A 14,396-nucleotide genomic window follows, 5' to 3' on the forward strand; every position below is an offset into this window, starting at 1 on the left:
CTATTACTACCCTAATCATGACCTCCCTTCAAGTCCCAGGTCAGGCACAAGCAAAGAACTGGAAGAAGCTGAGGGTGTGTTTAGGTCGAAGCCACCCTCTCCAGGAAGCCTTCTTACTGGGCCCCAGCATCATCCGTGATCCGTGGCACTTTGGACCTCCAGGGTGGTAGACAGAGCATCTACTTCTGAGTCAGTCTGATCTAGGTAACAAATCCTAGCTGTGTGACCCTGGACAAGTTACTTAACCTCTCTGTGCCTGATCCCATCATCTGTAAAAGGGGACAGTATCTTCCTCGTGGGGGTCCTTATGAGGCTGACCTGAGATGATGCACGTGCAAAGTGCTCAGCTCAGAGCAGATATTCTGTAAATAACACACCGCTAAACCGTGTTATTTTTACTTTCTGCATTTTATTATGAAAGCACTTTACAGTACTACCCAGCTGTAGACTTTAAGCTCTTGATTGCTAGGAATGGTTGATCTGGGTGCCCCGCTAGGCTCCACCAACACCTGGCATCGAGAGGGAGCTCTGCAAATGTTTATTGCCTCGAATTGGCTGAAGAAACAGCATCCTGCCTCAGCCGAAGAACGGGGAGCAGGCCGTTGCCTTTCTCCACAGTCCCTGGCAGCCATGGGCCATGGACACTTAGGCATCTGGAAAGATACCTGCCAGTAAAATTCTGAGCGTGATTATACTGGAATCTATAACTCCCAAATTGGCAACTCAAAGTCGTAATTTAATATGAAGAATGTCATACTGAATGAGTCAGGTGGGCCTTAACTCCCCGATATTGGATCGGCAGCTGACGTTCCAGCCCTGCCTAAGAACCATCTGCTTCTCCCCCTTTGCCTCACAGCCATCCCAGGCCACTGGCCGCCAGCAGGGATCACCGTCTCCAGGCCTGCCTCTTGGCTGCCTGCTGAGGAAATTCCTTACCTGCAGGAGGGATTATTTATGCCTGCTTTCTGTGTGTTCACACCAACCTTTTCCTTTTTAAAATTTTCCTTTTCTTTTTCTCTTTTATGAGTCCCATATTTTTCCTTACCACTGAGACAGAATAAATTGAGTGTGACTAATGATTTGTGACACAAGTTTCACTGTTACAGCTGGCAATGTAAAGATGCCAAGCATTTTCATAAGTGTATATACTCAGGCAGGATAAAAGAAAAAACTGCCCAATTAGAATCTGTTCACACTTTCCAAGCCTAAGTAACACTAAAGACATTAAGGACATCAGTTTTTAAGCCCCAAATTGTACCGGGGTGCATCCCGATTTCCTGGTTGATTTGAGGCACATTTCTGATATTAGAATATTAAGTTATATGGAGATTGTATCCCAATCCTCTGATTGATTTGAAATGCATTTGAATCAGGACAGCTTAAAAATTGCTTTTATAGCATCTTTATGACTTGATACCATGGAGAAATAAATATGAAGCTAATGCCACGGAGGGCGTCCTCTTGATGCAGGGGCTGTCTCTGCTGCGGATTTTCCTGGTGGTAATTTAAGGAGATGCTTGTCACCTCCTTACAGCAGTTCATGATTTAAAAACAATCTATACGTGATACTCAATTAAGGCGCCACAGAGGCATGTCGGCCACGGATGACTGATGAACAGTCCGAATGGAAATTCTGCACAACTCTTGAAAACACCACTAAAATCAATCCCCCATCAGGAAAACCATGACTTATTAATATATTCTCTACCGCTATCGAGTTGTGAATCAATGCCTCCCCAAGTAGAGGACTTCCCTTGCGGCGCAGTGGTTAAGAATCCGCCTGCCAATGCAGGGGACACGGGTTCGAGCCCTGGTCCGGGAAGATCCCACGTGCCGCGGAGCAACTAAGCCTGTGCGCCACAACTACTGAGCCCGTGCTCTAGAGGCTGTGAGCCACAACTACCGAGTCCGCGAGCCACAACTACTGAGTCCACGTGTCACAACTACTGAAGCCCGTGTGCCTAGAGCCCGTGCTCCACAACAAGAGAAGCCACCGCAATGAGGAGCCCGCGCACCGCAACGAAGAGTAGCCCCCGCTCGCCGCAACTAGAGAAAACCCACGCGCAGCAACGAAGACCCAACAGAGCCAAAAATGAAATTAATTATTTTTTAAAAAGCTAGTAGAAAACCAACATAAGTAAAACTTCTTGCAAGTCCTGGTGGCAGGGCCTGAACGTTGCAAGGCCAGCTGGTCATGTCTGCGTCCCACTCCAGCAGGGGAGCCTCGGGGCATGATGAGCACCTGCTGTTTACTGGGCACACGTTGCCAGCATCCGAGCTGTCATCCAAACCTCTCTGCCACCAGTGAGACAGGTATTATTATTGTCTTACAAATGAGGAAGTCGAGGTTCACAAAGGTCAGTAACCTGCCCAAGGTCCCAAAGGACAGAACCTGAGTCTGCAAGAACCTGAGCTCTTACATCCGAGTACCATGGTTCTGATCCTGGCTGCCCTGATTTCTAACTGAGTAACTTTGCCTTGGTTCCTTAACTTCTCCGTGCCTAGTCTTCTCATCTGTAAAATGGAGATGACTCCTGTGTCCCTAGGACAAAGGTCTATTGGGAGGATTCAGGAGATGGTGGATTAAAAAGTCCTCAGGGGGCTTCCCTGGTGGCGCAGTGGTTGAGAGTCCGCCTGCCGATGCCGATGGGTTCGTGCCCCAGTCCGGGAGGATCCCACATGCCGCGGAGTGGCTGGGCCCGTGAGCCATGGCCGCTGAGCCTGCGCGTCCGGAGCCCGTGCTCCGCAACGGGAGAGGCCACAGCAGTGAGAGGCCCGCGTACTGCAAAAATAAATAAATAAATAATTCTTAGGGTCCTGCTGCTGCTGCCCTCGACTCACTCTGCCTCAGTGTTTGCCCTTCTTTGGGACAGAATCAGGAGACATTTTGGGGGTTCAGAACTCCTGGACTTCCCAGGAGGTGGGAAGTAGAAACTCCCACTACCAAATACCAGGCTCCTGGGTCCAGTTCCAACCCAAGAAGAGGCTCCCTCACTTCCCACCTGAGTCTCATCCCTGTGTTTTGCTTTTCCCTGTGCCAATTGGGAATATCTCAGAGCCTTGAACTCTGCACCAGAACCCAGGAGAGTGGAGAGTCTTTCATACGTCCCTACTTTGAGACAGACTTTAGCCTCCTGCCTGACCATCCCGTTGTAAGTTTATCACATGGTCATTGCCTGATTTCCTGTTCAGGACTCTGAAATGTCAAGTTCCTCATTGTACTGGGCAGGGGGGAGGTGGGGATCTCTTTTACCAGAAGCAAGAAGATTCTGAACACAACAGCTCTGCTTGCCGACAGCTCTTTCATCTTTATTTCTAGTCCTCTTTAGGCTTCTTTGCTCATCTAAAAATCCTCATTTGGTCACATTTCTGTGACTTGGGACATTATCAGTAAATGATGAGCCCCCCGGGGACCTGGGACGGGAAATGGATGGGACACGCTGATGGCAGAGAAGCCTAACTCTCCACGGTCCACTGAGACCCCTTCTGAAAGGTCTGCCGGTCACTTGCACAGTCCCCGTTAACACTCCTGTCTCTGTGAATGCCAACAAATAACGGCGTGAAATCTAAACATAAATGAGTTTTCACAGCTAATTACGGCTAATGCGAGCAACTTTCAAAATTGCCAAACATTCCTTCCAGAATAGTACATTTTGCAACTATGAATTAGGCCTAAAGAGCCAAATATCATAAACATAATTTAGCATACAACCAAATAATAATACTAAGTGCTTTCCGACAGGCCGTTAGCAGCTCCCCGAGGTGGGTCTAATCGCACACTCTCCCATTTGGGCGTCTGTATGGCACAGGCCGTAAGGCTCGGAAACCCCAGGAAGGCAGTGGAGGAAGCAGTCATTTTCACGGCCCTGCAGCCTGAGTGATCAGGAGCTGTTCACTTCCCCAACTTAACGGCGATACACCCAACCCAGCGGTTCCAGCTGCAGCTTTTAGCCACACAGCTCCGGCCCTGGTGTGGCAGCACCTCCGTCCCTCCTGTCATCATTCTTTCCCAGTCCACGTCACCTTGATGTTTGTTTGTGATCGCCAAATCAGTGCATGATCACTGCAAACATTATAGTAATAAAAACATAGAAAGTGATGCCCGCCCTTGCTAATCCCACCCCACCACCCTGGTGGTGAAATCACCTGTGTGAGTTTAGTGTCTGTTTCTCCCCCATTCAGCTGGGGGTACAAACTCAAGCACACACCCTCTTATACGGGCGTTATCTTAGTTTTACAAAAACAGGATCACACAACACTTCTTTTTACATCTTGCTGTTCATGATTAATAATATATTGGGTGCCTTTCAGTGCCGGTACATGTAAATCAACCTCTTTTTTTTTTTTTTTTTTTTTTAAATACACATACTATAATTTATCCAGTCTCCCATAAACGAATATTACAAACAGTGCCTCTGTGAGCACTATTTATTTGTCCCCACAAACACACCTACATCTGTGGGCTCTTCTCTGGGTATCTCTGAAGGATAAATTTATATGAAAATGGTGGTGTTGGGTCAAGGGGAATGCACAGCAAAATGTCAGAACCTAATAGCACCTAATTACCCTCTGAAATGAGTTGTATCTGTTTGCATCCTAATAACAGTGGAAATAGCTGTTTCTCTCCACCCTTGGCTGTTTTAAGTAGGGAAACCTGGGTCACCTTCCTTTCCATCCCTAGCCATGGTCCAGGGCTGGCAGACCCACACCTGCCTGCAGGTGGGTCTCAGTTCTTGCTGCTGGAGAGTGGCTATAGTCTCCAGAGCTCCATTCAAAGTCTCCCAGAACCCTACTAACAAGAAGGGTTAAACAATTTGATCGTATTTCCTTCATACCTTTTTTGAATCATTGTCAAATGCAGAACAGTTCTCTCACCATGAGGGTCCCTACTGTAGCCATACCCACTCCCAGCCCCCTTCATTCCTGTCCCTAACTCCTAGCAACTATAGCTATAATTTTTGTCACTTTAAGAATGTTATGTAAGTGGAATCATACTATATGGAACCTTTTGAGTTGGCTTTTTTAAATCAGCATAATCTCCTTGATATCCACTCAAGACGTGGCATGTGTCAATAGTTGATTCCTTTTTATTGCTGAGTAGTATTCCAGTGGTGTGGGTGCCTCTTGACTGTGACCATTTCTTAGACTTTGCTTATTTTTGATGACCTTTACAGTGTTGAGAAGTACTGGTCAGGTATTTTATAGAATGTCTATTGGGATCTGTCTTATGTTTTTTTCATGCCAGAATTATGGGTTTAGGGGAGGAAGACCACACAGGTCAATTACTGTTTTAATCCCAGTCATATCAAGGTACATACCATCAACCTGACATATCATCACTGTTGATGTTCGTCAGTTTCTCCCCTGTAAAGTTATTAAAAAAAAAAAAAACCCTCTTTATACTTTACTCTTTGAAGGAAGTCGCTATGCACAACCCATACCTAAGGGGTAGGGAGTTATACTCCACCTCCTTAAAGGAGGAATTTCCACATAAATTATCTGTTAGTCTTCTGTATGGGATGTTTGTCTCTTTTCCCCACATATATTTAGTCAGTTATTTGTATTAGTATAGACTCGTGGCTTTTTAAATACATTTCCTGCCCCAGTCTTACAGACACCCATTTCTCCAAGGATCCATAGTTCCTTTTGTTGGAGAATAGAAGTAGAAACCAAGATGTGGCTGCTATATGTGCTCCCTGCTAGCATGTGTCCTTGCTCCTAGGCACTTGCACCTGACAGAGCAAGAAATGTGTGTCTCTCTACTAACCTGTGTACATACACATCTATATATATTTCCAGATGTCAGCAGGGTTTACACGTTAAGGTAAACACAAGTTCATACTGATGTCTCCAACTCTAATCCATTACCACATGGATCATTCTAGCCTCCTCCCCTTCCCATACGGGTTTAAAAAAAAAAAACACCTTTTTTTATTGAGCTGTATAATTCACATACTGTACAATTTACTCCAAAATTCAGTGGCTTTAATATATTCACAAGACTGTGCAACCATTGCCACTGTCTAATTCCAGATCATTTTTACCATTCTGCAAAGAAACCCTGTGCTCATTAGCAGTCATTCCCACTCTCTCTTTCCCCTCTTCACCCAGCGACCGCTAATATACGTTCTTTCGCTATGGATTTGCCCATTCGGGACATTTCTTATAAATGGAGCCATACAATATGTGGCCTTCTGCATCTGACTTCTTTAACTCAGCATAATGTTTCGAGAAGTGGTAAACTCTTAGTCTTTATATGTCCAAACATGTATCTGTTTTGCCCTTAAACTTGAATGATGGTTTAGCTAGGTACAAAATTTGAGGTTCACAAGTACTTGCCTTCAGCATTTTGAAAGTATTACTCCCTGATTCTTTTATGGCTGAGATGCCTGCTACCTGTCTAATTGTCATCCCTTTATAGTACTTTCGCCATGATATCTTTTTTTTTTGGCTGTGTTGGGTCTTCGTTGCAGTGCGCGGACTTCTCATTGCTGTGGCTTCTCCTGCTGCGGAGCACGGGTTCTAGGCGCACGGGCCTCAGCAGTTGTGGCACACGTGCTCAGCAGCTGTGGCTCGTGGGCTCTGGAACGCAGGCTCAGCAGCTGTGGCTCACGGGGCCCAGCTGCTCCGCGGCATGTGGGATCTTCCCAGACCAGGGCTCGAAACCGTGTCCCCTGCATTGGCAGGCAGATTCTTAACCACTGCACCACCAGGGAAGTCCCACCATGATATCTTTTTAAGACTTTTCTTTCTGATGCTCCATAATTTTACCATGGCATATGTCAGTATAAATTGATTTTTATTTATCCTATTAGTACTTTTCATTTGAAGACCCATATGTTCCTCCTTTCTGGAAAATTCCAAATAACCCATCCTTTGGGTTCTTTGAACTTCTCATTCTTATTGCTTATGTCTGTGTGTCTGTGTTGTTTTCTGATTCAGCTCCACATTTCTACCTTTTCATTCACTAATTCCCTGTCTGATTCGTGTCTAGTCTAGAATTTATCCCATTTATTGAGGGTTTTGTTTTAAAATTTTAATTCATACGTTTTATGTCCACCATTTCTAAATTTCCATTACCAACCCTTCTCATTCAATTCATGCCCGTTTCGTTTCACAACATCTTGTTCTTTTTAGTGGATATTTGTCCTTTATTGAGTACGTTTGATATCCTAAACATTTATTTTAAGTATTTCTCAGACAGTTTATATCATTGATTTCCCCTGAAGTGAATTCATATTCCTGATTGAAGAGTTTGAAGACTGTCTTACTTAGCATGAAATTTTCACGGATGGTGGAATTTTTTATTTCAGGTTCAGTTTGGGTAAGGGGTATTTGCAGCGGGGGAGGCGGTGGTTTTTCCCTCACTTTTCCTCTTGACCGACTTCTCCCTGTGCAGGGGTTTCGGCCCCCATCGGGGACCAGGCCTCACGATAGTGCTTTAGAGTCCTGGCCCTCCAGTCATCCTGCGAAACCGTGTTTTAGTTTCGTGACTTGAACCTGTGTCTGTCCTTCCTCCCTAGACCCGTGGGTTGCTATAAGCCTTCACCCAGTGCTGTGCTGGAGACAGCTCCTACCAACACATGAAAACCAATGATTAAGTGTTAGAGAATTGTGTGAGTTGGTTGTTAAACAGCCATTGTTAGAATTTAATTATACAAACTCATTAAGTAAATTATATTAAGACGCAAAGGTAATAAATACTCATACTCGACACTTAACCATTTTCTAATTATCTTGCTCCGTATTATTCTCACCCCTGCTCTTTGGCTGCGTACAGCTCTCGTATGTGTGTTGGGAACACTCCGTGGTGGTGGGTGTGCTCCTGGGCATCTCTTGACCACTCTGGTTCAGTGACATCACGTTGGTCATTTGAAATCGGCCATCGTGAGAATGTTAACTCCATGGAAATGAGTAAACATTACAAATCAGGTCCTTTTTTTTTTTTTCTGGAGTGCTTGTACCAGAGTGTACCAGCCTACCACCACCCTGGAACAGGGCAGTGGTGGTTTTCTTCAGTCTCCTTCCATAAACGGAGGTATTATTAACACCACCCCTGTTTCCAGCCGGGAGCCAGCCTTTATTGCCTCATCTCAGAGAAAGTGCTTTCAATCTTGATTATCTTGTAAGAGCTCAACTCCCACTCATTACTCTGCCTTCCTGCTTTTTTTCTGGTCCATAGAGCTATTTATTTTGGTATTGAAGCTATCTCTGTCCTTTGGGTTTTTTTTAAATATTTTATCCATCATAGATCTAAGTTTGGAGAGGAGGAGGTACATTAAATGTTGACCATGCTGTGCTATCTTGATTAGAACTCCATAAACATTTTTTTTCAAAAAGATTTTACTATATCTGTCAGTAACCTTGATGCTAGACAACAAATGATTACATATACCATAGTATATGATTTACACTTTTAAAAATTCTTTGAGGTGTACTTTCCACGTCCTAAGATGAATAAGATACACCAAAAGTCCTTTAGATGCCTGTTGGCTAACCAGCAAGTCCAGTCCTGGGTGGCTGATCTCTGCGACACTAAGCAACCAATGATAAGTTAAAACAGCTTTTCCTAGAGTCAGGACTCCTGGATGGGGGTAAGAACAGCTTTACACATGCAAAATACCAGAAGGACATTTAAAACAGAGAAGATGTTACCTATTAAATCCCATCTCCGTTTTCACAGTGAGAACGCTGCAGCTTCCAAAATAAAGCTGTATCCTATGAACAATGAATAACAGTGGGAATTTGAATTGGGTGTCAATTATAGAGATTTGAAGGAGTGCTTGTAAATAGCTTGTTCTCTCGTGGTGTGGAACGTGTACCTTCTCCTTGCTGCATACATGTCTTCACGTTTTCTTATTTCACTGGCCCTATCTTTGGCTCCTGGACTCAGAGATTCCTGAGAAATATGAAGGAATTAATGAGTAAAAAGTATCTGTTTAAAAGAGAGGGACAAGTCCACCTCCTTATCCCTTCTCCTATTTCAAACCTTTTTCTCCTTCCATCCAGCTATTCCTTTATTTATTTTTTTAACATCTTTACTGGAGTATAATTGCTTCACAATGGTGTGTTAGTTTCTGCTGTATCACAATGTGAATCAGCTGTACGTATACATACGTTCCCATATCCCCTCCCTCTTGCGTCTCCCTCCCACCCTCTCTATCCCACCCCTCTAGGTGGACACAAAGCACCGAGCTGATCTCCCTGTGCTATGCGGCTGCTTCCCACTAGCTATCAGTTTTACATTTGGTAGTGTATATATGTCCATGCCACTCTCTCCCTTCGTCCCAGCTTACCCTTCCCCCTCCCCGTGTCCTCAAGTCCATTCTCTATGTCTGCGTCTTTATTGCTGTCCTGCCCCTAGGTTCTTCAGAACCTTTTTTTTTTTAGATTCCATATATATTTATTAGCATGCGGTATTTGTTTTTATCTTTCTGACTTACTTCCCTCTGTATGACAGACTCTAGGTCCATCCGCCTCACTACAAATAACTCAATTTCGTTTCTTTTTATGGCTGAGTAATATTCCATTGTATATATGTGCCACATCTTCTTTTATCCATTCATCTGATGATGGACACTTAGATTGCTTCCATGTCCTGGCTATTGTAAATAGAGCTGCAATGAACATTGTGGTACATGACTCTTTTTGAATTATGGTTTTCTCCAGGTATGTGCCCAGCAGTGAGATTGCTGGATCATATGGTAGTTCTATTTTTAGTCTTTTAAGGAACCTCCATACTGTTCTCCATAGTGGTTGTATCAATTTACATTCCCACCAACAGTGCAAGAGGGTTCCCTTTTCTCCACACCCGCTCCAGCATTTATTGTTTGTAGATGTTTTGATGATGGCCATTCTGACCAGTGTGAGGTGATACCTCATTGTAGTTGTGATTTGCATTTCTCTAATGATTAGTGATGTTGAGCATTCTTTCATGTGTTTGTTGGCCATCTGTATGTCTTCTTTGGAGAAATGTCTATTTAGGTCTTCTGCCCATTTTTGCATTGGGTTGTTTGTTGTTTTGCTATTGAGCTGCTTTTATATTTTTGAGATTAATCCTTTGTCAGTTGCTTCGTTTGCAAATATTTTCTCCCATTCTCAGGATTGTCTTTTTGTCTTGTTTATGGTTTCCTTTGCTGTGCAAAAAGCTTTGAAGTTTCATTAGGTCCCATTTGTTTATTTTTGTCTTTATTTCCATTTCTCTAGGAGGTGGGTCAAAAAGGATCTTGCTGTGATTTATGTCATAGAGTGTTCTTCCTATGTGTTCCTCTAAGAGTTCTATAGTGTCTGGCCTTACATTTAGGTCTTTAATCCATTTTGAGTTTATTTTTGTGTGTGGTATTAGGGAGTGTTCTAATTTCATTCTTTTACACGTAGCTGTCCAGTTCTCTCCCAGCACCACTTATTGAAGAGGCTGCCTTTTCTCCATTGTATATTCTTGCTGCCTTTATGAAAGATAAGGTGACCATATGTGTGTGGGTTTATCTCTGGGCTTTCTATCCTGTTCCATTGATCTATATTTCTGATAAACATTATTTTTCATAGACATGTACCTTCTACTCTATGGCTGTTATATAGGCCTCAAAATATTTCCTTCATCTCTCCCAAGGTCATTCACCTTTTCTCCCTTCTCTCCTTGTCCCCTAGTACTTTCCTGTATGAGTTACAAGAAACAGGTTAATAATGTATTATATATATATGGGTTATCCTTGAAAAGATTGTGGATGTCACGTACGCTGCCTCCTTATTTATCATATGCTGAATAACATTATGCATTTACTATAATAATATGTGCTGTTCACAGAAGAAACCACTGGAACCCCCAAGTTACCTAAATGGAAATCCTTGGCCCCCTAATGTTCTTTCCCTTCCCTGCAGGTATCAAAGCTGTGTTCTCAGGCCACTACCACAGAAATGCCGGGGGCACCTACCAGGACCTCGACATGGTGGTGTCATCTGCCATCGGATGCCAGCTGGGCAAAGACACCCACGGGCTCCGAGTCGTGGTGGTCACCGCTGAGAAGCTCGTCCATCGGTACTACAGTTTAGATGAGCTGAGTGAGAAGGGAATGGAAGACGATCTGATGGATTTGTTGAAGGAAAAATGATTGCCGATTATGATTTATTCACTTTTCACTTCTACTGTTTTTTCATTTGGGAAGAAACAGCAGCTGCACACAACCCCATATTGAAATAAAGAAGTGTACCAGGCAGGTTTGTGGATTTATGTCCTTTCGCTTCAATCAGAGAGCTAGGTCCTGTCGTAAATGATGCTTAAAATAGAACTGCCCTCCCTATGCAAAAGAGAGGGGAGGAGCCTGGGAATGAAAGAATAAATGATATTATTAGAATCTCTCTGTATGGGTGATTGAATAAGTTCTCCTAATGGTGTGTCTCTCAACTCTGCTCTGAATTAGATGGTTTTCTGGCATCATATGGTAAATGTCAACCTGTCGATCTCAGTCACACCCTGATATCCAAGTGTGATCTCTGATGACTCTTTGAACAAAATTCATCTGATTATAGTAAACCGTGGTCACAACTCCCCAAATGCTAGGCAAAACGAATCTCCTTTCCTTCCTAACAAAACAAATAATTGTGTTCCGTTACCAGAGCCAGAAACTCATCTGGCTGAGGAGCTGAGTAGCCGACATTCCCTATTAAAGTCTGGGACATCTGTCATGGCCAATGATGAAGCGGATACAAGTCAAAGCTCGAGTTTACCTTCATGGCGGCTAGAAAAGTCACCTTTGCACATAAATCGTCCATATTCAAAAACCTCATCCCGGAGACTAGAACCGAAGCCCTAAAAGACCGCCTCTGCAGTCATGGGCAAGCACGTCTGATTCACTCACGTTCGCATTCGCTGCTGCAGTAACTCTCTCCGCAGGTGGATGTTCTCGTGTGATCGGAATCATCCTCTGTTTATGAGACTCTTAGCTCTGTCTACTTTGACAGAAAACATGGGAATTGATGCAGAGTTCTTCAGAAACCAAGCAGAAATTCCTGTGGGGCAAAAACAGTGCTTTCAGCCACGTTATCTAAATTGGCACCAATTTTGATTAGATGCGCTGGTGCAGGATCCCTTGACCAAGGAGCGTGGATGGGTTAAAATCAGCATTGCCTTTGTTGAATCTACCTCGCTGCTGCTTCTCTGCGGTTCCTGACCACTGCGTAATTTTATCCACGTCGCCTTTTCCAGCAGTCATCCTGGTGGACAGGGAGCCTGGGTACTCGCCATCCTGCCAGGAAAACTTCACAGCGTTATGCAGTAGCATTCAGTCATTCTAACAAAGCAAAACCAAAACACAAAAAACTGGTTGCAAGTGAACTGCAAAGTCCATTAAATTAAAAGACTTTCATGTTAAAAAGCTTCAGTCAGTGTAGCAAAACCATGTGAAATTAAATAGAAAGATAACTGGATATATAAATTCATAAGGAACAAAAGACAAGAAGTTAATTTTACTACAGATCGGTGACACACCATAGCTCATTGTTAATGTGGCAAGAAATTAAAAATTTTCAAAATTAGAATGCTCCTGTTTTAGAGTTCTGCTGCATTCTTGCTTCACATTCGCCTTTCTTTGCAACAGATGGGGATAGAAGAGATCAAGAAGGGGAATTCAGTAAGAGGCGTAACGAGTAAGCCATGCGTTTGAGGCCTGGGATGTGGTAACTTCAGAATCGGACGTGAGCAATGTGAACCAGGACCATCAGTGTGGATGTGGGTCTCCTGGGGGAAACGGGGAGAGTTTAATCACCACGGACTGGAGCTCTCTTTGTCACGTCACCTGTGCAAAATGCTCTAGACTGTGGCACTTGGGTTTGGGGAAGGATATGGGAATAATTAAAAGTAATTGAAATGAAACTTCTAAATCTCCTTCTCCAAAAACCTAAAGGAAGATAATTGATTCAAAACACAGCAAGAATATGCTATGAATAGGGAATCCTATGAAATTCTCACCGTTTTTAAAGTAACCAAACAGCAGTATTCCCCCATGGTGATAGGTTCAGAAAGCAGTTAGGATAGTGTATCATTCTGATAATAATTACCAATGCGTTCACTTATGAGTCCTTTTTCTTTAAAAAAAAAAAAAAGACGTATTTTTTTTAAAGTGCCTTATACTGAGATAAACAATAAAACACACCATGATCATAAGTGCTATGGTTTCGAATGTTTGTTAGGTGCTAAGTACTGTCTTAAGTCCTTTGGCTCAGAGAGGTGGGGCCGCTTGGCCAAGGTCACTCACCTCATCAGTGAGGAGCGAAGGATTGAGATACAAACAGTCCAGCTGTTGAGCCTACGCTCCCTGACGTTATCCTCTTTCCCGGAAAACGTTTTTCACAGGTGAGAGGTTCGTACCCGCTCTTGCCAACACGGCACCCAGTTAGCTGGAGGCCCTGGGACTTCATCCCAGCGTTTGTAAAGCCTAGGCAAGGCCCAGAAGCCCCTTCTCTGACACCAGGTTCAGGGTGGCAAAAGCCTGTCCAAGGAGCAGGTCGTTCCAGGCAGAGAATTTTCACTGGAGGAGATCAAAAAGCTGAATTGAACCGTAATGGGCCGCAGGACACAGCTCTGGCCACAACAGTAAACACTTCATCAGGTGAAGCTTCCTTCCTTGTTTATAGTTTTCACCCCAGCGGGTAGGAAGCCAGCACCTCTCTCAGGGCAGAGAGGGCCACCTAATGCTCCCCCCCTCCAATTAATCATTTTAATTGGGAAAAAAATAAGGGGCTGCTAATGGAGGAAGCTTATTTAAAGTGATCTAGAACTGAACTGTCAGGACTCAAGGGTGGGTTTGTGGATAGCAGGTGGGGAGATGATCATCTAACTGCATTTGGTTTTTACAATAAGTAAGTTTATCTCAAGTCTTCAGTCATGTTTCCGCTCAAGTTGGAGAACAGGGGGAAGAAATGTAGTAAACTTCATGGCACTAACAAACAGAACATTTCATAATATTTTGATTTTTCAGCATTGCTAGTTAGTCAGTCCCTAATAGAGGGTTATGAGGCAAACACTAGTTTTAAGCCTGACTAATGACACTAGGACTGGGAAAATAATCTAAAGAAGAGTGGATATATGTATATATATAACTGATTCACTTTGCTGTACAGCAGAAACTAACACAACACTGTAAATCAACTAGACTCCAATAAAAATTACAGTATGGAGGTTCCTTAAAAAACAAAATAGAGCTACCATATGACCCAGAAATCCCACTACTGGGCATATACCCTGAGAAAACCGTAATTCAAATAGAGACATGTACCACAATGTTCATTGAAGCACTATTTACAATAGCCAGGACATGGAAGCAACCTAAATGTCCATCATTGGATGAATGGATAAAGAAGATGTGGCACATATATACAATGGAATATTACTCAGCCATAAA

The 14,396-nt window shown here is 43.5% G+C and overlaps 1 protein-coding gene across 2 annotated transcripts in view; it reads left to right on the top strand.

Annotated features, from left to right (window-relative positions):
- Window positions 1-11,213, top strand: part of CPPED1 (calcineurin like phosphoesterase domain containing 1) — a 114,047-nt gene extending 102,834 nt beyond the window's left edge. For both annotated transcript variants that reach the window (XM_022552198.3, XM_022552197.3), the window contains one exon: window positions 10,879-11,213. In XM_022552198.3, the coding sequence (XP_022407906.1) occupies window positions 10,879-11,108 (230 nt within the window). In that variant the 3' untranslated portion in view covers window positions 11,109-11,213. The remainder of the gene's footprint in view (window positions 1-10,878) is intronic.
- The last annotated feature ends 3,183 nt before the right edge of the window (window positions 11,214-14,396 follow it).

This window comes from Delphinapterus leucas, chromosome 15 (genome assembly GCF_059928025.1).
Source record: "Delphinapterus leucas isolate spDelLeu-1000000601 "Yukka" chromosome 15, BTC_Dleu_Yukka2, whole genome shotgun sequence".
In the NCBI taxonomy this organism is placed as follows: domain Eukaryota; kingdom Metazoa; phylum Chordata; class Mammalia; order Artiodactyla; family Monodontidae; genus Delphinapterus; species Delphinapterus leucas.